Source organism: Paralichthys olivaceus, chromosome 2 (genome assembly GCF_024713975.1).
Source record: "Paralichthys olivaceus isolate ysfri-2021 chromosome 2, ASM2471397v2, whole genome shotgun sequence".
Lineage (NCBI taxonomy): Eukaryota > Metazoa > Chordata > Actinopteri > Pleuronectiformes > Paralichthyidae > Paralichthys > Paralichthys olivaceus.
Genome location: NC_091094.1, coordinates 26744652 through 26770968, shown reverse-complemented (window position 1 = coordinate 26770968; position 26317 = coordinate 26744652). Strand labels below are relative to the sequence as shown.

The window sequence follows — 26317 nt, the reverse complement described above, 5'->3', positions numbered from 1 at the left end:
AATACGATAAGGATATAATAGAAAGTCGAATCTTTTGTTGGAATGAGGGGTGTCAGTATCTTGCGGGCTGTAATGAAATAGTGATTTATCACTGTTGACATTTTCATGTGTGATTGCTCTCATTCAGGAACAGAGACAGCAGCTGATTGGTCGGCCCCTGCTGCCTCGCGGCCCGCCCTTACCAATCAGCCTGCTGCGTTTGCACATTACGTAATTGGGCCGCGTGCATGTGGGTGCAAATGAAAGAGCAACGGTGCGCGTCCACTGGCTCTTTTGAAGCGAGCACAGGAGCAGGAGGGTAAGGACACATGATGCTGCATCATTATTATTCATGTTGGTGTTGTTGTTATTAGTGCCGTTGTTGTTGTTGTTGTTGTTGTTGTTGTTGTTGTTGTTGTTGTTATCATTAGTTTTATTATCTGTTTGATATATGCATGTTTGCAAGGTGCATTGCTCGTGCATGTGATTGCAGTCTGCAGATTGCTCCTCTCACACACACTCACACACACACACACATTGTTGGTTTGCAGCTGCAGTGATTTTACCGTGACTGTTTGTCATGTATAATCAGTGAGAATGAACATGAGCAGGAGTGAACTCTAACTTCAGAGCAGGAGTTTGAGAGCTGTCAATGGGCTCTCGTGTGTTTCCTACGTGTCTCTGCGTCTGATTGGTCAACAACGGAGGCATGAGCAGCACCGAGAGATGTGACTGGTCAGAGCAGGTTGCTCCCGCCCCCTCACTGGCCAGGTTCAACAAACTGTCAGTCATGGTTCCTGAGCACTTTAACTTCACTCTGATTTATCAATACGCTGCATGGTGGCTGGAGGATGATATTAGTATGATTGTGTGAGTTTGTAATCATATTACAGAAGAGAGAACATGACAGAAACCATATATGTCCCTCCGCTGGCGTAAAGGTTTAAAACATATTCAGTTTAAATGCTGTCAGACTGTTGCACATGTGCATGCATCTAAGAATAATTACATCCATAAAATACTTTTTAGCCTCCTCTAATAAAATAGATCTGCAGTACTTAACATGCACAACTATACTCGCTTTATTATAGGTACACCTGGCTAAAACTATTACACCCATTTCTATCGATGGGACAGAAACACTCTGTATAGTGTGATATAGTTTATCATCACTTAAAACTGTATCTTCCATTTTGATATCTACATATTTGATTGAGTCATTCAAAGATCATTCCCTCAATCTTTGTCATTATTACTCTCGTGCTATAATCAGAATAGGAAACTTAAGTTAATAACAAAACAATACCTGAAATAAGGATCAATTAGTAATCAATAATGAAAACAATAATATGTTATATATAATTCATTACAGGCCTGTTGTATTAGACTGCATTAGTTTTAGCCAGGTGTACCTAATAAACTGACAGGTTTACTTCACACATGTGATGAAAGCAACACAGAGCTGCTCAGGCTGCTCTTTGGACCTGGTCACACAATGAAGACTTGGACATGGTTGCATAAAGTGTGACTGAGGATCGTCTCATGTAACTGCTCAGAGTTTCTGTCCACACACACCAAACTCATGGAGCTTCATGGGGAGACACGTGTGCAACATGTATCCTGTGTGCACATACTGAGCTGACAGGAGCACGAGATACATGTGGATACATGTCTGTCGACTGAACGAACATCATGATCTCTCAGAGCTTCAAGTGTAGTAATAGTGATAAGAAAGACAGCAACACATTGATACTGCTTACAAATGCAAATGAGTTTATTAACATTCATGCTCACAGAAGAAACTGAATATAAGAAGAATTTATTTTCATTCAAATAGAAAAATGCCTGCATCATGAAAATATATTTAAAATATATTAGTATACATGTATCTATACACATACATACACATTTACAGATACAACCATACACTTAAATGTACAACCATGCCTACATTTAAAAATATAAGAGAACCTCACATTTTTTATGTTTCTCTCATATGTCAACCTAATCTATAGACATATTTAATATTTAATTTCATAATATTGTCTGGTTAACTTGTTGTGTGTTAATGCTCCACAGTGAGGAGTGAGGATGAAGATTGCAGTGATTGGGCAGAGCCTGTTCGGCCAGGAGGTGTACAAGGAGCTGAGGAAGAATGGTCACACCATCGTAGGAGTGTTCACCATCCCTGACAAGGACGGCAAGGCTGACCCACTGGGTGAGAACCTCACTGACTGGGACCTCCAAAACTGCCTTTGCCTCTAAAACATGGCATAGACGATAAGAACATAAATGTCAATGTTTACTCCACTGAGTACAAATAAGCAGTATATTATATACAGCAGCATGTCGTGCTGTCAACAGCAACAAAACTCTAAATTTGTATTTTCAACGTTGTCAAAGAATAGAGAAGAGCTAGACAACTCCAACAAACGTATGCTCCGCAAAGCTTCATTTAAACTGCGGTAAGGGGTTATGACATTTCCATTGTGCCTGCATAAGCTCTGTATTTCTTGCACACTGCAGCTGTTGCATGACTCATAATTGTAACTGCATGTCGGGGCTGCAGCAACTACAGAGATGGTTCATGGGGACTGCAAGAACTGTGATTGGTCAACAAATTGGTAAAATAAAGAATAATGTGATAACAATATCCTATTTAAATTCAGAGGTTGTGGTGTAGCCTCTTGACGAAACCCATTTGTGGCACAGTTTAAGAGTTTGATCACATTATTTCTTCATAGCCACTGAGGCAGAGAAGGATGGTGTAGCTGTTTTCAAGTTCCCTCGCTGGCGTGTGAAGGGCCAGGCCATCCCAGAGGTGGTGGCTCAGTACAAGGCCACCGGCGCTGAGCTCAACGTCCTGCCCTTCTGCTCCCAGTTCATCCCTATGGAGGTCATCGACCACCCCAAACACGGCTCCATCATCTACCACCCCTCCCTGCTGCCTCTCCACAGGGGGGCCTCTGCTATCAACTGGTGAGTGTGACTCATGTTTATCAGGTTGGTGCTGGGGGTCATGGTGTGACGTGTTTTTTATCTGTCATCTCTGGCCACACAGGACCCTGATCCACGGGGACAAAAAGGGCGGGTTCACAGTGTTCTGGGCTGATGATGGACTGGATACCGGACCAATCCTGCTGCAGAGGGAGTGCGATGTTGAGCCCAATGACACTGTCAACACAATCTACAAGAGGTTCCTCTTTCCAGAGGGAGTCAAGGGCACAGTAAGTGTGGTGAGGGGACAAAGCATTGTGGGTAGAAAGAGCAAAAGCTAAGTTAATGTAGTGCTGAGGTTGTGGAGGTTGAGCTAGCTGCTTAAATGAAGTAGAAGATGTCAGCAGGGGCATCAGACACAGGGGTATGCAGAGAAAATTATAAATGCATCACCAGAAATTACACATTCACAACAACAAGTCCAAACTAAATCACAACTCAAATGTGAACACACAGCAAAGGTTTCAAGAGTCTTTCTTTGCAAACCAGTCTCTCTTCTGCCAGTTACATTTTAACAAGCTTCTGTTTTTCCAGCAAGGTTAAAGTCGGTCAGCTGATAAACACTATGCTGCAGCATATTTTATATTTTAAAAAGTGTCTTCTGTCTAAACTTTGCCGTCATCAACAGTTTAGTCTGCGTTCAGCCACTGAGCATGGACATCTTAACTTATTTAACATACTTTAAAAGTTGTATTAATCTTTTTCACACAGTAAAATGCAAAACACACTTGTGACTCATTGGGATATCTCATGAATATGGATGTGATATAGCTGACATATTAACCAACTGTTGCCTATTTACGCAGCCGGCATGCAGCAACATTAGCATTCATCTTGGATTATGTTTCTGGCTAATCAGATTAAGTCGGTCTCTTCAGAAGCCACATGCTCCACTATGTTCTTTAGCTGAGTGCACAGTGGCTTTGTCACAGGTTTTTTCACTGAGAGCAGCTGCCTCCTGTCAAATATGATATTGGGGAAAGCAGGTCAACTCAATCAGAACAATAAAGCTGTGGGGGAAAAAACAGTGAGCTGAAAGACACTAAAACACTGAGCTGAGGAGAACTGCTGAGTCATGTGATATTTTTACCTGACATCTTTAAAAACTGCTCATTTGATCCATTGTGGCCATTAAAATATTGAGTGCAGCTTCAAAATATAAAGATGCAAGAAGTACTTCAAAATAAATCACCACATAGGTCACTTGGCTGTGGCTGAGGGGTAGAGTTGCAGTTCGATCCCCAGTCTTACCATCTGCATGCCGAAGAGTGGGGAGATGCTGAACCCTGAATTGCCCCTCAAACAAAAAAGTGCTGCTGATAGATGCACTGTAATGTGTGTGAATGGCAAACTGTACTTTAAAGCACTTTGAGTGGTCATCAAGACTAGAAAAGTACTATATCAATACAAACCATTTACTTGTTCTTACAATAGGAGCGGCAGGCTATTTGGACCTTTTTCATCCTGGTAACAATAATTAACATGCGGTCATGTTTGTGCAACCATCACTGTTTGGTTAGGTTTAAGAAAAAAATGTGGTTTAGTTTGAAGTAAGTCATTAATAAAGGAAACAATGTTGACTGTTGTTATCGAAGAGGAAACAGACAACAATCTCAGTCCATGTCAAAGTCCTGTGTTTTGTTGACCCATCCATCCACACCAGCCTCCTCCTAATGTGGACTTTGTCCCTCTGTGTCTCTCGAGTATATTCTCAGACTCCCTCACCCTTCCTCCCATGCTGTTGTCATTTTATTAACCTACTGTTTCAAGCAATCACTGGTTTCCATTCGTTAACAGCCTTTCAATGTGCAATTCATTACGGTAAACATGAAGTCTGCAGTCATTTGATTTATTTGTTTATTGATTGAAGTTTGTTCAACTTACAACTTACTCAAGCTAACTCAATCAGCATCATTTGATGGATCCTCCTGCTCGTCTATGTCCAGATACCTGCAGACAGTTTCCCAACATGACAAACACTGTGAGGACAAAGTCCACGTGATTGTGTTCATGTTTTTACCACTCTGCTCTGGTTCCAGGTGGAGGCAGTGAGGCTGATCGCAGAGGGGAAGGCCCCGAGGGTCACGCAGCCACAGGAGGGAGCCACATACGAGTGCATCCAGAAGAAAGACAATGCTAAGGTAATATTCAAGGGCAGGTCACTTCAGTCCAGTTTGCAGAGAGTCTGTGTAATCCATCAATGGCTGTGGAGTCCTGTGTGCTGGTGATGTTTGAGCAGACAATCGTTGATGTAAGGGAAACAAAATAAGATCTGATGAATCCAACCTTTTTTTTTTCAGCATTTTTGGCTTTGTTTTGAGAGGGTGGTAAATGGTCTGTATTTTTTTTTTAGCTCTTTTCTATAGATCACCACTCAAAGCACTTTAGAGTAGTTTTCACATTCAACCATTCACACACATTCATACAGTCCATCTACATGTGCAGTATTTTCTGTATCATCGCTCACGTAAAGTTGCCTGGGTTCAGTATCTTGCCCACGGATGCTGAATGGGGGAGACTGGAATCAAACCTCTGACCTTCCGGATAGTGGACAAACCACTCCACCTACTGAGCCACAGCGGCCAATGATATGAGATAAGAGAGGGATGAGAGAGATGGAGGCAGTAAATGGTAGAACAGGGGATCTGCTGCTCAAAGCATACATGCCCTAACCATTGGGTCCCCATGAATAGAGACTTTTAAAGGAAAGGTGATGCTCTCTCACCTGATTATAGTTTTAAGCATTAAGCTTAAAAGGTTACATTTGACATACAATCCTTCTGAAGAACTCTAAGGTGACGTAGGGTCTTTATATGTAATTTAATATTTAAGTAAGGTGATACAGTTCTTTTTCTTCAATAACATTTTGGAATAATAATAATGATAGAGGTATAGGAAGGTAGATATACATGTATTCTGACATAAAGCATCTTATCATATATACATGGCATCCTAATGACCTGAAATAGTCAGAACCGTCTACTTATGACAGAGGGATGTCATTTTGGTAAGTTATATTTATGTTGAATGAGTCTCTTTCTCTTCTGGAAAGCCCCATGAGACAAATTGTGATTTGTTAATATGGGCTGTAGAAATAAAATTTGATTGATTCTTGATTGATGGCGTGTGATTGTCAAATACAGCTCCGTTTCACTGAGACCAGAATTTTGTAACACTCATTGAAACATGAGGAGCAATCTCTGTGGTCATTCAAATGTTGGTGCTTTACGTCGGACGAGAGGAAATCATAATAGTCTGTTTGTTGACAGATTGACTGGAACCAGACGGCTGAGGCTATCCACAACTGGATCAGAGGAAACGACAAAGTGCCTGGTGCCTGGGCAGAGGTGGATGGACAGGTAACAGTCTCACACTGACTCTACAACTAACACTACTGGAATCAAGTTTTTGGATGCCTGATTGTAACAGCAGTTATATTAACTATTCTCTTATCCTGGACCATAAATAAATGTTTAAACATGAAAAGACATAGACTAGACTAGAGGTATGAGAGTATTAGCTTGTCATGGTACAATGACAATTAACACACTTTGAGCTGCTCCAACAGTATGTAATGCATATCATATTTAGGACTGACTCTGTGGGCTGAGAAAACAATGGTTTAAGCTTTAATATCAAAAAGAAAACTTTTTTCCGAACATCTTCTCATATTCCTGGACAATCACCAACACAGAGAAAACAGCAGGAGATCCTCTGCAGGATACACAGTGGGCATTGATAATTATGATGCTACAGATGCAAAACTGAAAATAACAAAAATATTACAAATATTTAAAAAAGAAAAAGCGGAAGATGTCAAGAGAGCTATTGGTGATAAGGACCAGTGTTGCTGTAAACAAAATCACATGATCTCTGCAGCAGAATACATACATTGATACATTACATCCTGCCTCTGCCGGCTGCACCCCCCTCCACCTGAACACTCTGGAGGTTTCTGTTTTGCTGTGAACATGTTTGAGTGGAGAATCTCTTGCGGCGTTGTTCATGTGGGAAAGGCAAACTCCGGAAAAAGTCCAGGCCCAATTCTGCGGACATCCTCTGGAGTTTATATCTGAAAATGGCTTTAGTTGCATTTGAGAACACAGCACCTGCTGAGTTCTGTTAAACATTGTCTCCTCTAAACTTGTGCTGTCCTGTGTCTCTGTTGCAGAAAGTGACCTTCTACGGCTCCTCTTTGATGGATACGGACGCCAAAGTGAACGGTCAGTCCCTGGAGATTCCCGGAGCCAGCCAACCTGGCGTCGTAACCAAAGCAGGCCTGGTGCTGTTTGGCAACGATGGCAAGGCAGTAAGTCAGCTTCTTAAACTTGTTTGCACATGCACGAGAGCTGCGTGAAACAGCAGAATGTTGTTTTTATCCCATGAATCTCTGGAGGGCTCAGGCACACAGTCTTACAGCACTTTTGTTACATGTATGCTCTCTATTCAAAAAGAGTATCTGATTTAATGAACATAAGATTATTTTGGGTGCAAATATAAGATGGCACTTTGAAGTACACCGGAATATTAGGGCCACTCAAAGGGGAAATAATATCAGAAAATTTGATAATGTCATAATATTGGAGTAAAAAGAGGTTGTAATATTAGAAGAGGATTAAGTTGTAAATTATGGTTTGTTAAACAAAGAATGGATTTATATTTGTAAGTCTAAAAGAAATGGTTTTTATTCTAAAGAAAGAACCACAGAGACTCAGTGTTTACATCTATTAATCAGTTCTTTTCAAAGGGATTTCATAGTTTCTTGAGAAACATGGTTTGATTCTAGATTTTGGATTGAAATTCCTGTGAGCACGACCGTTGCTGCATTGTTATTATCATAATATGACTTTTTCACCGTTGAATTACATTTAATTACCATTGTAATATTATGACTTTATTTTGTAAATGTACACCTTTTCTCTCATAATATTACAATTTAATTCTCGTAAATCTGCTTCTTTTTTCTAGTAACATTAAGTCTTTATTCTCCAAATCTCTGTATATATATATATATATATATTTGTATAATCTATTCTATATACACTAACAAACAGTTATTATTCTACAACAAGATTCCAAAAAGTCACAGTGGAAAATGTTAGCAGGACGGTTTTCTTGTTATTAGTGTACAAATTTAGTGCGCAAGGAGGAAAAGGTTTATTGTTGACCTTTAGAAATGTTGATAAGTGTATTCTTTTCTTTTAAAGCTCCAATGTGTAGGATTTAGGAGGATTTCCATCAGCAAAAATGTAATATAATATTAATATTTATCTTTTCATTACTTGAAATACTGGAAAAGAAAGAGGTGTTCATTTGATTGTAATCTGCAACCTCACCACTAGATTGAGTGTGTGGAATACACACCAAATCATTAACAGGGTAAGGCTAGCTTTTTCCCCTCTATTTGCAACCTTTATGCTAAACTAAGCTAATCAACTCCAGTTCCATACATAATGCAAAAACATGAGTGATCTCAATCTCTAACTCAAAAATAAATATACAATATTTATAATAACACTTTACTGGATCCATGTTCTTTGACAGGTCTGGCCTCATGTGAAATAAAACATTTTTTTACAATAATGTTATTGTTATGGAAACTCACTGATGCTAGCACTAAGCCCTATTCTCGGCTCAGAGTTTAGACCACATGCATCATAAATGATTTCTGATGGTCTTAGGCCGTACTTGTGGACAATTTGACACCATGAACTTTTCGCATGTGCGTCTTCATCAGCAGTCTTTCAGTAAATAACTCGTCACAATCCTCACATTTGTACGGCCTCTCCTCCTTGTGTTTGGCTAAAACGTGTTTTCTCAGAGTGGAGCCTCTGTTGAAGGATTTGCCACAGATGTGGCAGCTGAAAGGCTTCTCTCCCGTGTGAGTCCTTATGTGTTCTGTCATGTGTCCTTTCAGTTTGAAACACTTGCCACAGAAGTGGCAGCTGTAGGGTCTCTCCCCTGTGTGTACCCTCATGTGGTTCTGCAGATTGCTCTGGCAGGGGATTTGCTTGCCACATATGTGACAGTCAAAGTTTCCCTTGCCGTCAGGTGACTTGCTTTCGTGTGTCTTGAGGTGCCATGTGAGTACAGTCTTTTTGGTGAATATGTAGTTGCATATGTGGCAGCGGTATAAGGTAGTGCTGGTCTTCTCCTCAGAGGGCTCTGGATCCTCCTCAGTCCTTTGCACTAGCTCTTGGCTCTCCTCTGCAGCTCTGCAGTCCTCTAACTGCTGCACTGTTTTGATGAGTTCTTTTGTTAAGGAGTCCTCATCATCGCTGTCCTCAGCTGAAGGTTGCTCCTCGCACCCATTGATCCACAATTCCTCCCTGTGCTCCTCTTTGACATGGGAGGGTCCTGGCTCGTCCTGGTGCCCACTTGGACTCCGTATGGGGTGGATCTCCTCCGTGGTGGGCGGCGTAGTTTGCTGTTTGGCATCTGCAAGGATGGAAACAGAAATGCATTACTCGTGTGGTATGCAACAAAGACATCAGCGCTAAATAGTGCTCCATTAATCCACACCCATCAGGAGTTTTACCTTTGAGATTGTTTTGATCAGCAGCCTCTGTGTCACCCCATCTTCTTAAGGGACAAACCAGACAAATGACATTCGAGTGAATGTGTGAAACAAAAACATGACAGTGACGACTGAGTTTTTCGTGTTAAGGAGTGAATTTAAAGGATATGTGTATCTGTAACTGGATATATAAATGTGTTCTCTTGTGATGACCCTCAACATGTACAGAACATGAATCAGGCATTCAGACGTCTGAGACAATATGCTGGAATGCAGATTTTCTCCACATCGTATTTCAGCAAATTTGTCGACGGGAATGGTTTTGCAGTGTTTATTTAATTTGATGTTAGCTGATACGATGCACAACCTCAATCTCTTTTCAAATCATGTCTGAGAATGTCTGCAACGCCTCTCATCTTTCCATTAGGGCTGCAGTCAAAGAAAATCTTGTGCGACTGAAACTGTGCATGCTGTTCAACCATTCAATTGGTTTGGCTGGGGGACGCCCGCAAATGATCTCTGGATTTATTGTTTACTGCCCCTCTTACCCTTAAAAATAAATCATCAATCCTGGAAGGCTGTTGAGTAAAAGTGACATGGATGATTGTTCAACCGATGTGAGTTAGGACAGATTAGTTACTTCAGCCAAAAATCTATTTACTTTGTTTGAATCTCACCTCGAATAGCATATAGGCAATGTATTGTTAAGGTAACACAAGCGTTATCCAAGGGTAGTCAGAGTTGTCTTTATTGACATACACATGTTCAAAATGTCAAACCTTATTTGTAAAGAACGTTAGTGCAGTTCAAGCTCAAATCAGTACACTCGAGCACTGTAGGTTACTTTTACAGCAGAACTGGCATATTATTTGCAAATTTGAATACAGCACACACGCTAACTATTTTTTGAAATCGTCCAACACAAAAACACAATATAAAAATACAAATTATACAAAACACTAAAACACCAGTAATTATGTATAATTGTCAGAATTTAAGGAAAAACAAGTGAACTCAGTAAGTCTTGAAAAACTTTAAAAATTTTGTACAACAGGTAAAGCACTTGTAATGTTTTTTATTTGCATTTGCAGCTTTACATACTTCTCACCAGCTGCTGCTATTAAAATGAACTTACTTGAATGTCAACTGCAAAGATTTAAACAATCCTAAAAAGAATCAATTCTGCCCCATACGGAGGCTTGAGCCCTGCAGCTCATCTTCCCTGCTCACTCTCCCCATTTCACGCTTACCATCCTATTAATGAAGGCAAAATGCCCCAAAAATATATATTTTAAAAATAGAATAAAAGTGAGGATGGTTTTAGCTTTTTAGCTTCTGCGCTGTCAATCCAGCAGTTCTCCAGGGAGAGATGATGATGTTGTGGGCTATCCTCATGTGTTGTTTCAACTCGATGACCAGTTTGAAGCGTTGGCTGCACTGTGTGCACTTAAATGCCATGTCCTCCCTGTGCTTGTGCTTCACATGCTTAATCAGGCTGGAAGCGCGGTTGAAGCGTGTCCCACAGATCTCGCAGCTGTACGGCTTTTCCATGGTGTGAGTCTGCATGTGCTCCTTCATGTTTCTTTGGGATTTATATCTTTTGCCACAAATGGAACAGGCAAATGTTTTCGTGTCGGTGTGTACTCTCATGTGACGGATCATTAGACTATTGCTGTTAGTTTTTCTGCCACATTCAGTGCAGACAAGCACTGCACTGGTGGGATTCAGTAATCCATTTGCCGCATGAACTGCAAGGTGCAAATTTACTTTTGCCCTTTTCAGAAAAGACTGACTGCAGATATTACAATAAAACCTTCTTTTCTTTTTGGTATATCCTGAAGATGGTTGTTGCTCGTGTCTGGACAGTTTCTCATGTTCTGTGTGCTCTCCATCTGTGATGACTTGAGTTGGGTTGTGTGGTGCTTCATATTCACTGTGCTCTCCACCTGTCTCAACTTGAGTTGGCATCTGATTTTCCTCATTCACTCCAACTGTGACTACTGGATTCAGAATGTCTGTGTCATCTGGCTCCTCCTTGGGAATACATTCCGTCTGTATCTGCTTCTCCTCAACACAAACCTCTGGTTTCCGTGTGGACAAATCGATCTGCCTTGAATCTGTAACAGTGGATAGGAAAACGTTTTTTTCTTTGGGTTGTTTTTTTTTGGGTAAAGCATTTCTCTGATTACACATGAACTAGACGTTGGGACACTTGAATGAACCCCAGCGGTGAACTGTCATCCTAACAGCAGCAGAGAAATCAAATACAAGTTTTGGTTTGACTGTGACAGTACGTATCTTTTCTCACCGCTATAATAAAGCAACATATTACCGCAACTTGGCGGTTTACTTAGCTCCTGTACGATAGTGTCAGAACTTGAGGGAAAGGTAATGGCACATACACACTGACTCCGCTGCCCCCAACTAAAGACAACCGAATTTGTAAACATAGACAATGTAGGGAGAGCCAGAGGAGATGGCAGTGCGCTTGATTCAGTTGGCAGTGCGCAGCCAGAATGCTATACACAGAGAACAGCATTCATTTACTGATAGAGCCGGAAAAACCTTTAAAAAAACTTTTTTACCTGTCCAAAAATGTATGAAAAAACCAAAATGAACACTGTAAGCAGACTTAGTGGAGTTGTGCAAGGCTCCTTCGGTGGTAGCTGTGCCACACTGGCATTAGTTCCAAAGAGATTGAAGTTACACACATGCAGGCCAAGTTTGTAGAATTAGTAAAATGGCAAAAAACAAAGTGTTGTTTGTGACGCTGAGGCAGTGCAACATTTTCCTTACAGATAGAGACGATAAAGGCCACATTTCATTTACCTTGTTTATACCATGTCATAGTAGAATTGTGTTTCAGACAAAACTTCTCCTTAACCGAAAACAAAGCTTCAGAAATGCATCGAAGTGTACACTGAGGGCTAACACAGCAAGACGTCACTGCTGGTGAGTCAACAACATCCAGTGCAAAGAGGGTGTGGTTAAACTGATTTTAAGTTGGGAAGTGATAAATTCAAGAAGTTTATTCTATAAACTTGCGTACTGGATCAAATAAACAATGACAACACACAGACAGGTGACTAGTTCAAGGAATAACCAACATAAAATAGGTGCTTGGAGTTAGAGCGGGTCGTCCACTAAGCACAAGGTCCTCTTGGACAAGACACGGAACCTATTGCCGCTGACTGCTGTGCCGGCAGTGTGTGATGTAATACGTGGTAGAGAACGTGCTGCATGTAGAGGCTCTGTTTGAATGAACGTGTGAATGGCAAACACTGTACTGTGAAGGGCTTTGAGTGGTCATCAACACTAGAAGGGTGCTACATAAATACTGACCCCTTGTCCTCTATAGAGGAGGACATTGAATGGGTCAAGGAGCAAAATAGTTTTCAAAAGAAGTGCTTCCATTTTACGAATAAAACATGAAACTCTTAAAAACAACGTTATATTTTGAAATTTGACCGGAAGTGAAGTTCTGCTGTAAATGAGTGGCTTACATTACTAATTAACGCGACTACGTTCAGAAGAAATAAAAAGAAGTTGCTGAATTTATAAATAAACCATTTACTTTATGTTGGTGCGGAACTGTATGACTCCCCTTCCATTTGAAATGGAATTTAAAAGCTTTAGAATTATTTTTGAAAGTTTACCGGAAGAAGAACAGGCTTACTTCCCTTCTGGACACGCCCACTGGCACCAGCTGGAACACTCTGCATTGTAACTTGTGTACTGTAACGTGTGATGTAACGTGCGATGTAACGTGCGATGTAACGTGCGATGTAACGTGCGATGTGCTGCTTTACGGAAGGTGCCATGAAAGTCAGACACATACCCGCCCTGTGCAGTCTTATCTCCGGCTTGTAGAGGAGGTCGAGCAGCCGCTGCAGCCTCCGGTTCTCCTGTCTGGTCCGGTTCACCTCCTCCTGGTAGTCCGTCAGAGTCTTCTCCACGAAGCCGTAGATGTCCAGCGCAGCAGCGGACAGCCGCTCCGTGAGAAACACGTTGAAGGACTGCAGCGTGGGGTCAGCCATCCTGAGCGGTCGAACCTCCGCTTGGTCGAGAAGTGCAGGATGCCGTGTTCCGCTGTGTCTTTCTCTGTTGTGTGTGATGGCGGTTGGCAAACAACGTATCGGTGCTACACCGCCACCGTCTGTCCCGGAGTGTGTGGCGCCAGTCAATCCAGTCTGCCTAATAAACTTTAAGAAGACTCTACGGTCGTGTCCAGTCATCAGTGTCATCAACACAATAATGATCCCAGAGCAGGGGGCATCAGCCTTCTTCTCTGGAGTCGTCTGCTGGACGGACTGGCCAGCTCGGTGCTGGGACACCACTTTAATCCAGTGGAGTTGGTGGGACAGAGGAGAATGATGACAGCTGTCATCCTGATGAGTCCCAGTCCTTCAGTGACAGACTGATTCACCTTTAGTGTCTGTTAGACTGTTCCAACACTTACGATGCCAGTAGGCAACATGTACCTGATTTGTATACAGAGTAAGAAATACATGGTTACGTCATAACTGCAATACTCATTTTTGTCTGTGTATTTTCAGTATCTTATATGTGCAGTTTTGTTTACTTCATATTTATTTTACAAATATGTGTCATTTCTACATCTATACCTATTTTTTTTCAACTATCCCCATTGCTGCTGTATCATGGCACATTTCCCCATCGTCAAACTAATTAAGGATTGTCTTATTTTATCTTATCGTGTTTTAACTGAAAAACTGTCACATGACTTGAGACGGTTTCTCCTGCTGACACACAAAATACACAGACTGTCAGTATAACCCTTCTGATCTGATGGTTGTTAACATAGGTTTGGGGGGGAACTGGTGTCACATTCACCCAGCTGTTAATCTAATAATCTAAAAATGCCCTCCTTCTCTGTGTCTCTGCAGCTGTTGGTGAAGAATCTGCAGTTTGAGGATGGGAAGATGATCGCTGCAGCACAGTACTTCAGCTCAGGGAGCAGCGCTGCTGTGGAGCTCACCGAGGAGGAGAAGACCTTTGCTGAACAGATGAGGGTGGGTCACGTTCGATCAGTAATGAAATGTGGATTTGTCCTCAAAAAAAGAAAAAAGAAAACCTTCATGTTGACTTTTGACCATGTTTCCTCACAGGCAGTGTGGCAGGGCATTCTGAGCAATGTCAGTCAAATTGAAGAGTCCACTGATTTCTTCAAGTCTGGTGCTACTTCCATGGATGTGGTCAGGTAATGAAATGATGTCACATGGTGTGTTGCTCTTGTTAATTTCTTATTTTTGTTTATTTATATGTTAAACTGTACTAGAAATGAAATGTTATATGAACATGAATCCCCAGATTACCAGAATTACAAATTACAAACATTCAAAAGTAATGGATGCAGAGGTTAGAATGTTAGTGCTAACAACTCCAAATAAACAGTTATGGGTTGCTCTATGTACAGAACTTTAACAATTACATCTGCAAGAGAAAAACAAAGCTAGTTGGAGAGGTTCGTTGTGGAAAATCTGCAGATCAACCTTATCAGTGAAGAAAGTGTTCAGGAGTCCCCTGATTTCTTATGCTGAAATATTTATTGAAGCTTGGCCAAGGAGAAGTCCATCAATATCACAACTGTGCACTATGTCCTCTCATATCTGAAGTCTGATCTCATGTGGTCACACTTTAAAGCCCTACAGATACTTTAGTCTATTGGTTTGCTAGTTTCTAAACAAGTAAATGTGTTTTCTAGTTCAGGAGGCAGTATTACCTGACTACGCAGTTTCATATCCGTGGTGTCTAGTGAGTGAAGCAGCCCTGACCTTTTACCTTGGCCATGGCTCCTGCACTTCCCCGAACACGACAGAGCTGCACTACGTCTCAAGGACAGGAGACAGTGTCTGTACAAATTCTATAACAAGATGGTGTCTTTGTGAACAAAGAACTGCAGCTGTACTTTGATTTCTTGTTATGTGTTTCTATGTGGTTGAGTTTTCACAGTAGAAAATAAGTATCAACCCATGAACTGTATATCAAGATCGACATAGACTCGAGGTCTGAAAAGGAAAGCCAATGCATAACTTCCTTCAAGTGCAATACCACTGAAGGCTCCAAAAGGCTCTGGCTACAATCAGATCAAAGCAGAATAACTCTCTCCTCTTCTGTCTCTTGTTTCTGTGGTTTTCTTCAGGCTCGTAGAAGAGGTGAAGCTCCGGACCAGCAGCTGCCAGCTGCAGAATGAAGACATCTACATGAACACCACCTTCCATGATTTCATCCAGATGTGCGTCAGGAAGCTCAGAGGGGAGGACGGTGAAGAGGAGCTGGTCGTTGATCATGTATGTTCAATTAAAATTCAGACAGCACTGCGCTGATACTAATCACTGGTTGGCCAAGGGAAGACAGCATGTTGATCATGTACAATGTTTACTTCCTCAGGTAGAGAAGGACATAAACCATATGACCATAAAAATGCCTCATCAGCTGTTCATCAATGGAGAGTTTGTTGATGCTGAGGGAGGAAAGACCTACAAGACCATCAACCCGACTGACGGCACAGTAAGAGACAGACAAACCCGTCATATTATGTTCATACATCTCCCTCTATGTGATACAGTCACAAGTGGACCACTCTCAGTTCACACCTGGCATTAGAAGGTGTCTCCACTCGCTCACTGACCACTGGGAACAGATCACACTTCCCCGCTCTACGTATCTGCAAATAAACAAAGAGCTTCATCTTTCACAAAGAAGTGACAAAGTTCACAAAGACCAAATTATGTTTTTATGAAGCCATTTGACTGAAGCCGTTTTGACTGTGCAGATAACAGAGTACCTGTTATGTGTTTGTGTGTGTATGTGACGTAGAGAATAGAATAGTTCAAAGCTTACTCTTACTTATATTTGCAGTTGGTGCTTTTACTTTGGGATACATTTAAGTAATACAACTTTCAGAGTTGTACTCATAATAAATATTTGTACTCTGTGGTAGTAGTAGAAGAGCTGAATACCTCCCCCACAACTGTAATCTATTTGTAACAATTGTTTCAAATTGTGTAAGTATGTAAATACTACTCATAATATGTAGCAATAGAGATTGCAAATATATATATATATATATATATATATATATATTGAGCATTTTGCTCAGTAAAAAGGTCAAATCTACAGGTGCAGCTGACTGAATCAACGCACTGTGCGCAGCTCTACTGTGAAATGGTTAATTATTTGACTCTTCTTCTCTTTAGAAATAATACAAAAAATATAAAATCCATATGTGGGGATCAGTGGCAGCATTTGCCAGACGTAATATACTCTTGGTTCATAATGCAGGTCAGAGAACGTCAGTGTGGTGTGTTCACAGCTAAAAGAATGTGGCGACATGTGTCCTGGACCACTAATGTGGTCTGAGTCATCAGATTTCAGACTTCACCAGGATTCAAATAAAAAAATGAAAAATATTACGCATAATATCCTCTACCAAACTGATCCCACAGAGAGGGAAGGTTTGGAGTGCAACTGATCACTCATGTATATTCAACCTGTCTCTGTCCCACAGGTCATCTGTGATGTGTCGCTGGCCCAGATAAGTGATGTGGACAAGGCCGTGACTGCTGCTAAAGAGGCATTTGAGGAGGGAGAGTGGGGCAAAATGAACCCAAGAGACAGAGGCAGACTCATTTACAAGTCAGTAACATATGAACACAAAGGTTTTCTGCCAGAGATACAATTTTTGTTATGTCATATAAATAATTTATACAGTTTATTTCACTGAGCTCCTCTCACTGGTTTTAATTGTACAGGGCTCAGTTTAGGGAAAATGTCATGTCATGTCAATAAACATGGCGATCACATTTGGCTACATTTGAACCAGAAGCTGATGACAGTCAAAGCATGGGCACTGTGGTGCAGTGGTTAATACTCTCACAGCAAAAGGGTTTGTTGTTCGAATCCTGGTATGGTTTGGGTCCTTCTGTGTGGACTTTGCATGTTCTCCCTGTGTGTGAGTGGGTTTTCTCCAGGCCCGCAGTCCAAAGACATGCCATCTATTTGCTTTGTGTTTATATTATGCTGTCACTTTCAATGTGATCGGCTGCAGGCGGCATATTTTGTCTTTCCGTGGCCACTGAGAAGAAAAACAAATTGCAGTTTTATTCATTTCATGGTGTGAGTGACTCTTCCTCCTTGTCTGCAGGCTGGCTGACCTCATGGAGCAGCACCAGGAGGAACTGGCCACCATTGAAGCCATCGACTCCGGAGCTGTTTACACGCTGGCCCTCAAGACTCACGTGGGCATGTCCATCCAGACCTTCCGCTACTTCGCTGGCTGGTGTGACAAGATCCAAGTACGAAATCAGCTTTCAAAACGTCACAGTGGTGTCACTCATAATATGAGTTGGACATTCGATAAATGCTGCCACTGAATAATACTACTATATGGCTTATAAGCAGCAGAAAGCATGTTGGAAATACATGGAAATAAATGGTGTCCTCTTCCCACAGGGCAGCACCATCCCCATCAACCAGGCCAGACCCAATCGTAACCTCACCTTTACCAAGAAGGAGCCAATAGGGTGAGATTGACATACAAAATATTTACATTAGATATGTTACTTGAGATTATAGCTTACATGTTTATATTTCATAAATAGACACAACTTTTAGTTTGCTGTAAACTGGTAAATTCTTACCATATGTTAGGAGTGGCTGCTGCTATGTGGTTATCCAGTGTTCCTATGCACAGGATGGGTTCTTCCAGATTAGTATAATTGGTATCCCTCCACCAGTGAGTAAATAAATAACTTTATGTAAATAAATGCTGATCAGAAGCAAGAAATATTATATAACACCTTAAACTTGAATCATACCAGCATCCTTTCCTCTTAGTATATAAATAAATGAAGAGAGACAGACAGTGAAGTCCTCCCTGTGTCTCCTGTCAGAGTGTGTGCCATCGTGATTCCCTGGAACTACCCTCTGATGATGTTGGCCTGGAAGACGGCCGCCTGCCTGGCAGCTGGAAACACAATCGTCCTCAAACCTGCTCAGGTCAGTCAGGCCCTGTCTATACAGGCCTAAATGAAAATGGCTGTGTAGCCTGCAGTAAATACTGTCGAGTAGATTGAAAAACACATTTCCAAACATGTATGTGTGTTTGCAGGTGACTCCGCTCACAGCTCTGAAGTTTGTTGAGTTGGCAGCAAGGGCAGGACTGCCCAAGGGTGTCATTAACATTCTGCCTGGTTCAGGTGGGAGCCCACACACTCAACAGCAAATACCTTCATGTTTTTTCTGTTTTAAAGTCTTTTCTCACATTAATCTCAAATGCGAGCAGCTCAGCAAAGTATGAAAGCCACCTGTTTCCTTACCCAGCATCACTATGAGCTGCGGGCTGACCGCTGAAGCTGTGGGAGCTGTTATTAAACATGTGCATTTCTTCAAGGCGCTCTGGTGGGTCAGCGTCTGTCGGACCATCCTGACGTCCGCAAACTGGGCTTCACGGGTTCCACTGAGATCGGTAAACACATCATGAAGAGGTGAGAGGTCACGTGTATTTGCAAGCCTGATCCAAACTGAATTTATCATTGCAGCTAACTTGTATTGTTATCCATTTAAAGTTGTGCAGTCAGTAATGTGAAGAAAGTCTCTCTGGAGCTCGGAGGAAAATCCCCGCTCATCATCTTCAGTGACTGTGACATGGACAAGGCTGTGCGCATGGTAAGTTCTTTTGTGGAGTTTTGTCATATATTTTAAGATCTTGTGAAACAGATGTCAGAGGGCTGTTTGGTTCTTATATTTACGTCTCCATTGAGCCATGGAGGGAACTGTTGTGGATACTGATCAGCGTTTACAGTAGCTCATAGCGCTGAATGTGTAACGCCCCCTGTGGCAGAGTTGACAGTAACTAGCAGCTCAACATGTCACGTCACTTAACGACAGTCTGCTCTCTGTTGATGAGGGTTTGTCACCACCACCCTCACACACATTCAGATTCAACAGATGAATGTAGGTGTGACAGTGTAGGTCCATGTGCTCCAGAAGCTGACTTGTAGAATTCATAGTCACAATGAGGGAGTTCAATAAATTCAATAAAGCTACTGGACACAAAATGAGTACAGAATGAGATGGATAATGATTATATTGTTTTTTGACATATTTGGAGATTAACAAGAGAGAATGAATGGTCAAAAGAGACACAGGATTAAAACTGGGAACATGTATTTTTCACATCACGGAGCCTTTAAAACCACAGTATTTATTTATTATCTAATATTTTTTGTATTAATATATGTATAATATTTGTTACTGTAATATAGAGATGTGCTTTCAGGGACCCAGACTCGTTGAGCAGTCTGGCAGCAGTGTAGATATATATTGTATTCTACAGTTGTGAGTGAGCCTCAATCCTCTCCACAATGTGCACACATTCGCTATGGATAGAAAATAGGTGTGAGTCTCATGCTAATGTGTGTGTGCGTGTGTGTGTGTGTGCGTGTGTGTGTGTGTGTGTGTGTGTGTGTGTGTGTGTGTGTTTCAGGGCATGAGCTCCGTATTCTTCAACAAGGGAGAGAACTGCATCGCAGCCGGCAGACTGTTTGTGGAAGACACCATTCATGACCAGTTTGTGAAAAAAGTGGTACGTGTCTTCTGCTGACGTTTTTCCTTTCAGATTTCACCGCCACAAAAAGCACGAGACTGCTTCTCCTCTGAATCTCATTGCAAATGAATACTGGAAGTACATTGTTTCAGTCAGTAAATCCTCTGAGGTTGTTCTCATGTGGTAGAGCCACAGCAGCTCAGCACATACACGACTCACACTTCATCATACACGTGGTTTACCAGAGCAAACTGAGGGTTAGAAGGTGGAGACAACACCATGAGGTAAGAAACAGGATTCATAAATAAAGTATTGGTCATTTAGCTTGTTCACCAATGTTCCTGTTTTAATGTTTTAAAGTGTCAATCTGAAGCACATGTACAGTACACACTTGCAAATTATCTTTTGTACTCATAGTTTATCTAAAAGAGCTGGCATCATTTTATTTCCCTGTTTTCTTATGATCTTTTCATTTTCTGCTATTGATGTGAAGATTGTTGTAAAGTCTTTTTAGAGATGAGCTGAAACTGAATGATGGTATAAGTGGTTCAGGTACATAAATGAATGAATGAATGAATGAAGTCCAACTGAAATGAAACTGGATGTTTTCTCTCTCTGCAGCCACATCAAACCCATGGCCTGCCCTCTCTTGTTTTTCTTTTATCTTATTTTTTCTTTTCTTATCATTGCATTTGTGTGGATACTCTCAGTCCTGCATATACTTTCTATAAAGCCAATCAAAGGGCTTCATTTTAAGCCACAATCACCTCTATCACAGGATGATGATCACTTTATAGCTGCTGCCACACAACACATTAACAACAACAACCCTCATTAGCTTCCCTGCTGGAGTGTTTGCTTATAAACCTGAACACACATCTTAGCTTGTTGCTGATCAGCTATGTAAATAATTAGCTGCTCAGCTGCAGCCCATTTAAAAGCATGTTAACATGCCTGCAAACGTCACTTTGGTCCATTTAGATGCTGGTGGGATCATTACTACAGTTCTGCTGAGTGACCTTTGGAAAACCCTCCATCATCTGACATGAATTAATTTCAGATGATGAGAGAGACCTGACCCTGGGAGAACACACACAGCCACAGTGAACCCAAACAGAGCTGTGGATAATTAGACCTGAATGCAGTCCGCTTGAAAAGACGTTAACAAAGAAAGAATACAAACATGGGAAGCAGCATGATGTGTTATCAGTCGATTCATTCAGATAACAGTCAGCCAGAGTGGAAAAGAGGAATATAATAATAATAATAATCTCTCACAGTTAATAAGAAGTCAGAGGAAGAATCTTGAATTTCTTTATATAGTGCAGATAAAATATCCAGACCCTTCACTTTTTGCACACTTTGGGTTGTAGGTTTAATTGTAAATGAATAAAATTGACATATTTGTCCATCAATCTTCACCAGATACTAAAATAGTACAGTGGAAACATGAGATTTTAGCATATTTATTCAAATTCAACAACTGAAATCTCTCATTTACAAATGTGTTGTAGAAATGTCTTTAGCAGCATTTAAAGTGTCCAGTCTTCCTGATTAAATCTAAAAGCTCCTGGATTTGGACTTTTTATCTCTTTCTTCCTTTATGATTTTCTCCAGCATGTCAGTGAGCTGAACTATGATCTTCAGTTGTCTTCACAGATGTTCTATGGGGTTTACCTGGGGGCTTTGACTGGGTCACAGAAGGACAGTGAGAGCCTTGTCCTAAAGTCCCTCCACTGTTATCTTGGCTGCATGTGCTGTGTCTCGGGTCGTCTGCACTCTGGTTTTCTTCAAGAACCAAATATTTGGCTGAGCTCACCACTCCCTCGGTTTCCCTGAATACTTTCTGAAGCCTCTGTAAATAATTTCCAACTCGCTGCACCAATACAATAAACCATTCTGCAGCCAAGGGGCTGACAGAGGTATTCAACATCTCTGAATGAAATTCCCAAACTGTCATTTAACAGCATACATATTACAGATTGCTGATTTCCCTAAAACAAGCTCAGCTTCAGTTCCTTTGCCAGATGATTTCTGCAGGACACACGATACCCTTTTCTAATTTGGTTTATTTGTTTGACACAAGCTCTGATGATCACCTGTGAAGTGATGATGGTCCTCTGTCTCCCTCTTGCCTCACAACAGTGATGATGTACCACAAGGTCAGAGAGCCTGAACCACTTACACTTGGGTCATATTGCATTCATACTCTGGTGTTGGATGCATTTACACACAGGCCTGAGTACCAGTGGCAACACACTGGCAGTCCACCATGTCATTCACACACCAGCTGCAGGAAAAGGAACCATTTCACCTTCTTTTTATACTTTCTGATGACTGAAAGTAAAAGGGAGGACTAAAAAGTCTGTTGGACTTTAGAGTTTGGATGTTCTTGCTTTCAGGTTGAGGAGGTGAACAAGATGAAGATTGGTGATCCGCTGGACCGATCCACCGACCACGGCCCTCAGAACCACAAAGCCCACCTGGACAAACTGGTGGAGTACTGTCAGACCGGTGTGAAGGAGGGAGCCACCCTGATCTGTGGCAGCAAGCAGATAGAGCGACCAGGTGAGACAACAGAAGGTTGATAGTGTAGTGAGATGCAGTCTCCATGTTTCTGGATGATGTGCGCTCATTATTTTATGTTTCCTTCCTAAAGGTTTCTTCTTCGAACCCACGGTGTTCACTGATGTTCAGGACCACATGTACATCGCAAAAGAGGAGTCGTTTGGCCCTGTCATGATCATTTCCAAGTTCAAGGGCGAGTAAGGACAACTCAAGTTCACTTTGAATCATTAAGACAAGCCCTGAGTCTTTCTTCTCTGCTCTGATTCTTCCACCGTGACCCCTCCTCTCTGTCCCCTTGTCTCAGTGAGGTGGACGATGTCCTGAGAAGGGCCAACGCCTCAGAGTACGGCCTGGCGTCAGGTGTTTTCACACGAGACATCAGCAAAGCTCTGTACGTCAGTGACAGGCTCAATGCCGGCACAGTCTTTGTCAACACCTACAACAAGACTGATGTGGCCTCGCCTTTCGGAGGCTTCAAACAGTCTGGATTTGGCAAAGACCTGGGTAAGAAAAACTGCTGCTGTTTCTCTGTAGCAGTAGTTACTTCATTTATATTCAGTATTGTAATAGTATTTGCAATTCAAACCAGGTCAAGGAAATACAAAGACATTGAGGTCATGGTTTTACTGTCACTGTTAATTTGTGTTACTCGTTATTTTGAGTGAATTGAAATATCTGTGTGAGAATGCTGGGCTATAGTACAGTATATGATTTAAAATTCATAAACGCAGAAGGTTGACAGAGATGTCAGGAGAGTTTGTGGTCTTTCTATTTCTGCAGCAGATTTAATACCTTACTTCCTGCCTCTGTCTGCCGAACCTCCCCTCACCTGAATCCTGCAGAGAATTTGTTCCTGAGCAGAAAACCCTCCGCTGCATTTTGCATGTGTGAAACATAAACTCTAAGTCCAATGAACCACAACAAGGGAACATAAGCCAGGAAAGAAGGAAATTGTGTTTGGAAAATGCTTACTCTCCTCCCCACTATGCTGATGGAGGGGTGGGTGAAGTGTTTGAGTCCACAAAACACTTTTGGAGTCTCAGGGGTAAACAGTGTTGCAGCCAAATACAATCCAAGTAACTGATTAATTATTGATCAATTATTCAAATGTAAAAAAAAGAGCCAGAAAAGGTACCTTCATACTAATCCTGTGGTGTCATTCAAGTGTCCACAAGCCCAGACATTCATATTCGCCTTGAAACGGCGTCATTTACACTTCTGCTTTGCTTTAGAGGTTCATGCCTCTAAAGCAGAGCAGAAGTGTAAATGACGCCGTGTCCCCCTTTACAATGTTAAAATCTCAAATGATAAATGCTAATTCCCTTTTCACACCAAGTGTACACTGTTTTTTTAAAATGTGGCTCGGCTCGCCAAAAAAAGCTGATTGACTTCTTTCCCATTGCCAGTGGAGGAGTTTGCCTTTCTGTTTTTCCATGTCACAAACACAGGAAACTGAGAAGCTCTCTCACCTTGCTGTCTTGCCAGTGTTGCATCTTGCCACGATGCGAAGACAGAAATCTCTGTTGCATGTTGTTGTCAAGAAAACAACAAGTTCATAAACGTTCATAGCGATTTAAGCGGCAACGTCTACTGTGTCTACTGCAGAGTCATTTGTCTGAGGAGTGAATCTGAATCAGTGAAGCTTTATTTTTTTTTGGACCCAACAAATAAGCCCCTAATTTCTTTGTATCTTATTGTTGACATGTTGAAAGCTGCTGTGGGGTGTTGCGTTAGGACAGTGAACACCAGCCTTTCTTAAATCATATCCATACTTACTGTCAGTCTCTGTTTCTCCAACAGGACAAGAGGCTCTGAATGAATACCTGAAGACAAAGGCAGTGACCATTGAGTATTAAACCACATTACAGAGGACACCAGCTCCATGTGTGCACTGATGTGTGTGGACACTAACAGAAGAGACGTGGAGGGAGTTCTCTCTCCAGTGCTGACCCGTAGTCATGTATCCAGACTCATTCCCTCACTACTGACGACTGACTGTTTGAGTTAAAGCCTTAACGTGCTAATTGTTCACATTAACACCTGAATGAATACACACCTGAGCCATGTTGTAATATGCAAATGAAGCATGTCTCTAAGTAGATCCCGTAAGTCATCATCAGTGTGTCTGAGATACGAGGTGGGATTTTAAACAGATTGTATTCATTTCTAATATGGCTTACATTAGGTCAGAAGAGTTTGAAGAAATGTAACATTTCTAATCATGTTTGCTTATCAATGAAAACTGCTGAGCACACTGCTGCTGTGGACCTCTTCATTACTGTTGTGTCATCTCATTTTAAAGGAGTAGTTCTTCCCAAGAAGTATAAAAAGGTGCAGTTAGGAGACAGTATATACTGTATATGTGTGTGTGTGTGTGTGTGTGTATATATACACCGCACACATACTCATATACATGTTTACTCATGAGGTTAGTCTATGGCTTGTTTTCTACACGAACCTTATGTGTATGAGTCTGATTTTATGTTCTTGTGCTACTATTTCCCCTTTTCACCATTCCTCATCTTTTTTTGATGAATGCAACATGGTTGTCAAACAAAACAAGTCACCCTTCCCTCAGTGTCTATTGCCTTAAAGAATATATGAATTGACTTTGTAAAATACATTACAGAACGATTATTTAAATCAATATCATCAAAATTCAAACCATACAGAATATTTCACCAGGCTCTCAGGACCAACTTCCATTTTCCCACATACACGTAATTCAATCATAGGCTACAAAATATATACAATTTTTTGAATGATTCATTCTGAATAATTATTACTTAAATGATTAATATGCTACTTTGATTACATGTTGATGTTGATGCTCTTCTGTTTATCCTTTTTAATCTGAATGCTTCTTAATATGCAAGAATTCTATTTGTTACAAAGTAATTTTGTGTTTATACTTTGACCAAGACCGGAGTAGTCGTCCTCGGGCTGCAGGGAGGTATGGCCGAAATGATATCTGTCCTTCCTGGGTGAGGGATCCCTCACATGTGGCTCTCTCTGAGGTTTCATTTTTTTCTCTGTTAAATGTTTTCCCCTACTCTTGCTGAGGGTTATGGGCAGAGGATGTGGCACTCTTGTTAAGCCCAATGAGGCAAATTGTGATTTGTAAATATGGGCTATGAAAATATAATTTGATTGATAGATTGATATCAAGATGAACATTTTAATACCAACCAATATCAATAATGATTACATTGTTTATTTTAAGTTTAAAGACAGATTTCTGCTCCTGAGTAAAGATTGTGTTTATAAACTCTTTACAAATCTGCAGTAGATTGATTTATGTTATCATTGTGCTTGAACAATGCATAAGCATTACATCAAAATATATTGGACTTTGGTTGTCAGGCCAATGTAGAAAAGTATAGTGTGATAATTAATTGTTCTGTCACCCAGCCATAAGTTGCACATCACTGAAAGTAACAATAGACTTGAGTTCCAGGTCTAAGAATGAAGGTTTATTTATTAATTCATCTATTTATTTATTTATCATCTGCTGTCACAAGCACACATACAGTGCTTGGTTACACTAAAACAGCTGGTTTCAAAATACTTGATCTTTTAAAGATCCCTCCCTCTCTGTGTATTGTCCCCCCCCCCCAAACAATGAGATGAAACATCCGCCCCTGCCTGCACACACACCCGAGGCGCCCTCTGCTGGACGGCTGCAG

At 41.2% G+C, this 26317-nt stretch overlaps 2 protein-coding genes across 2 annotated transcripts; one reads left to right on the top strand and one right to left on the bottom strand.

Moving 5' to 3' along the window:
• Positions 1 to 200: 200 nt before the first annotated feature.
• On the top strand, positions 201 to 24885 carry aldh1l1 (aldehyde dehydrogenase 1 family, member L1). The gene is made up of 23 exons (XM_020086478.2): positions 201 to 298; positions 2059 to 2197; positions 2724 to 2958; positions 3041 to 3206; positions 5016 to 5117; positions 6246 to 6335; positions 7148 to 7285; positions 14401 to 14526; positions 14623 to 14714; positions 15657 to 15804; positions 15905 to 16024; positions 17025 to 17152; positions 17661 to 17811; positions 17969 to 18039; positions 18409 to 18514; positions 18627 to 18714; positions 18909 to 19002; positions 19084 to 19183; positions 20004 to 20102; positions 22466 to 22631; positions 22723 to 22828; positions 22936 to 23135; positions 24432 to 24885. Exons 2-23 carry the CDS (start codon positions 2071 to 2073, stop codon positions 24485 to 24487), a joined length of 2709 nt encoding a protein of 902 aa, XP_019942037.2. The 5' UTR covers positions 201 to 298; positions 2059 to 2070; the 3' UTR covers positions 24488 to 24885.
• LOC109629013 (zinc finger protein 678-like) lies at positions 8514 to 13880 on the bottom strand. The gene is made up of 5 exons (XM_069517341.1): positions 13332 to 13880; positions 10817 to 11610; positions 10629 to 10639; positions 9515 to 9558; positions 8514 to 9414 (listed from the first exon to the last, which is right to left on the bottom strand). Exons 1-5 carry the CDS (start codon positions 13735 to 13737, stop codon positions 8654 to 8656), a joined length of 2016 nt encoding a protein of 671 aa, XP_069373442.1. The 5' UTR covers positions 13738 to 13880; the 3' UTR covers positions 8514 to 8653.
• Positions 24886 to 26317: the final 1432 nt, after the last annotated feature.

Excerpts from the sequence above, each read along its gene's own strand:
- aldh1l1 (XM_020086478.2), top strand. The coding sequence starts at position 2,071 with ATGAAGATTGCAGTGATTGGGCAGAGCCTGTTCGGCCAGGAGGTGTAC. Across the intron at positions 17,812-17,968 it reads GCTGGTGTGACAAGATCCAA|GGCAGCACCATCCCCATCAA; the intron begins GTACGAAATCAG and ends CTCTTCCCACAG. Across the intron at positions 19,184-20,003 it reads TGGACAAGGCTGTGCGCATG|GGCATGAGCTCCGTATTCTT; the intron begins GTAAGTTCTTTT and ends TGTGTGTTTCAG.
- LOC109629013 (XM_069517341.1), bottom strand. The coding sequence starts at position 13,737 with ATGACACTGATGACTGGACACGACCGTAGAGTCTTCTTAAAGTTTATT. Across the intron at positions 11,611-13,331 it reads GATAAGACTGCACAGGGCGG|ATTCAAGGCAGATCGATTTG; the intron begins GTATGTGTCTGA and ends CCACTGTTACAG. Across the intron at positions 9,415-9,514 it reads TGATCAAAACAATCTCAAAG|ATGCCAAACAGCAAACTACG; the intron begins GTAAAACTCCTG and ends CCATCCTTGCAG.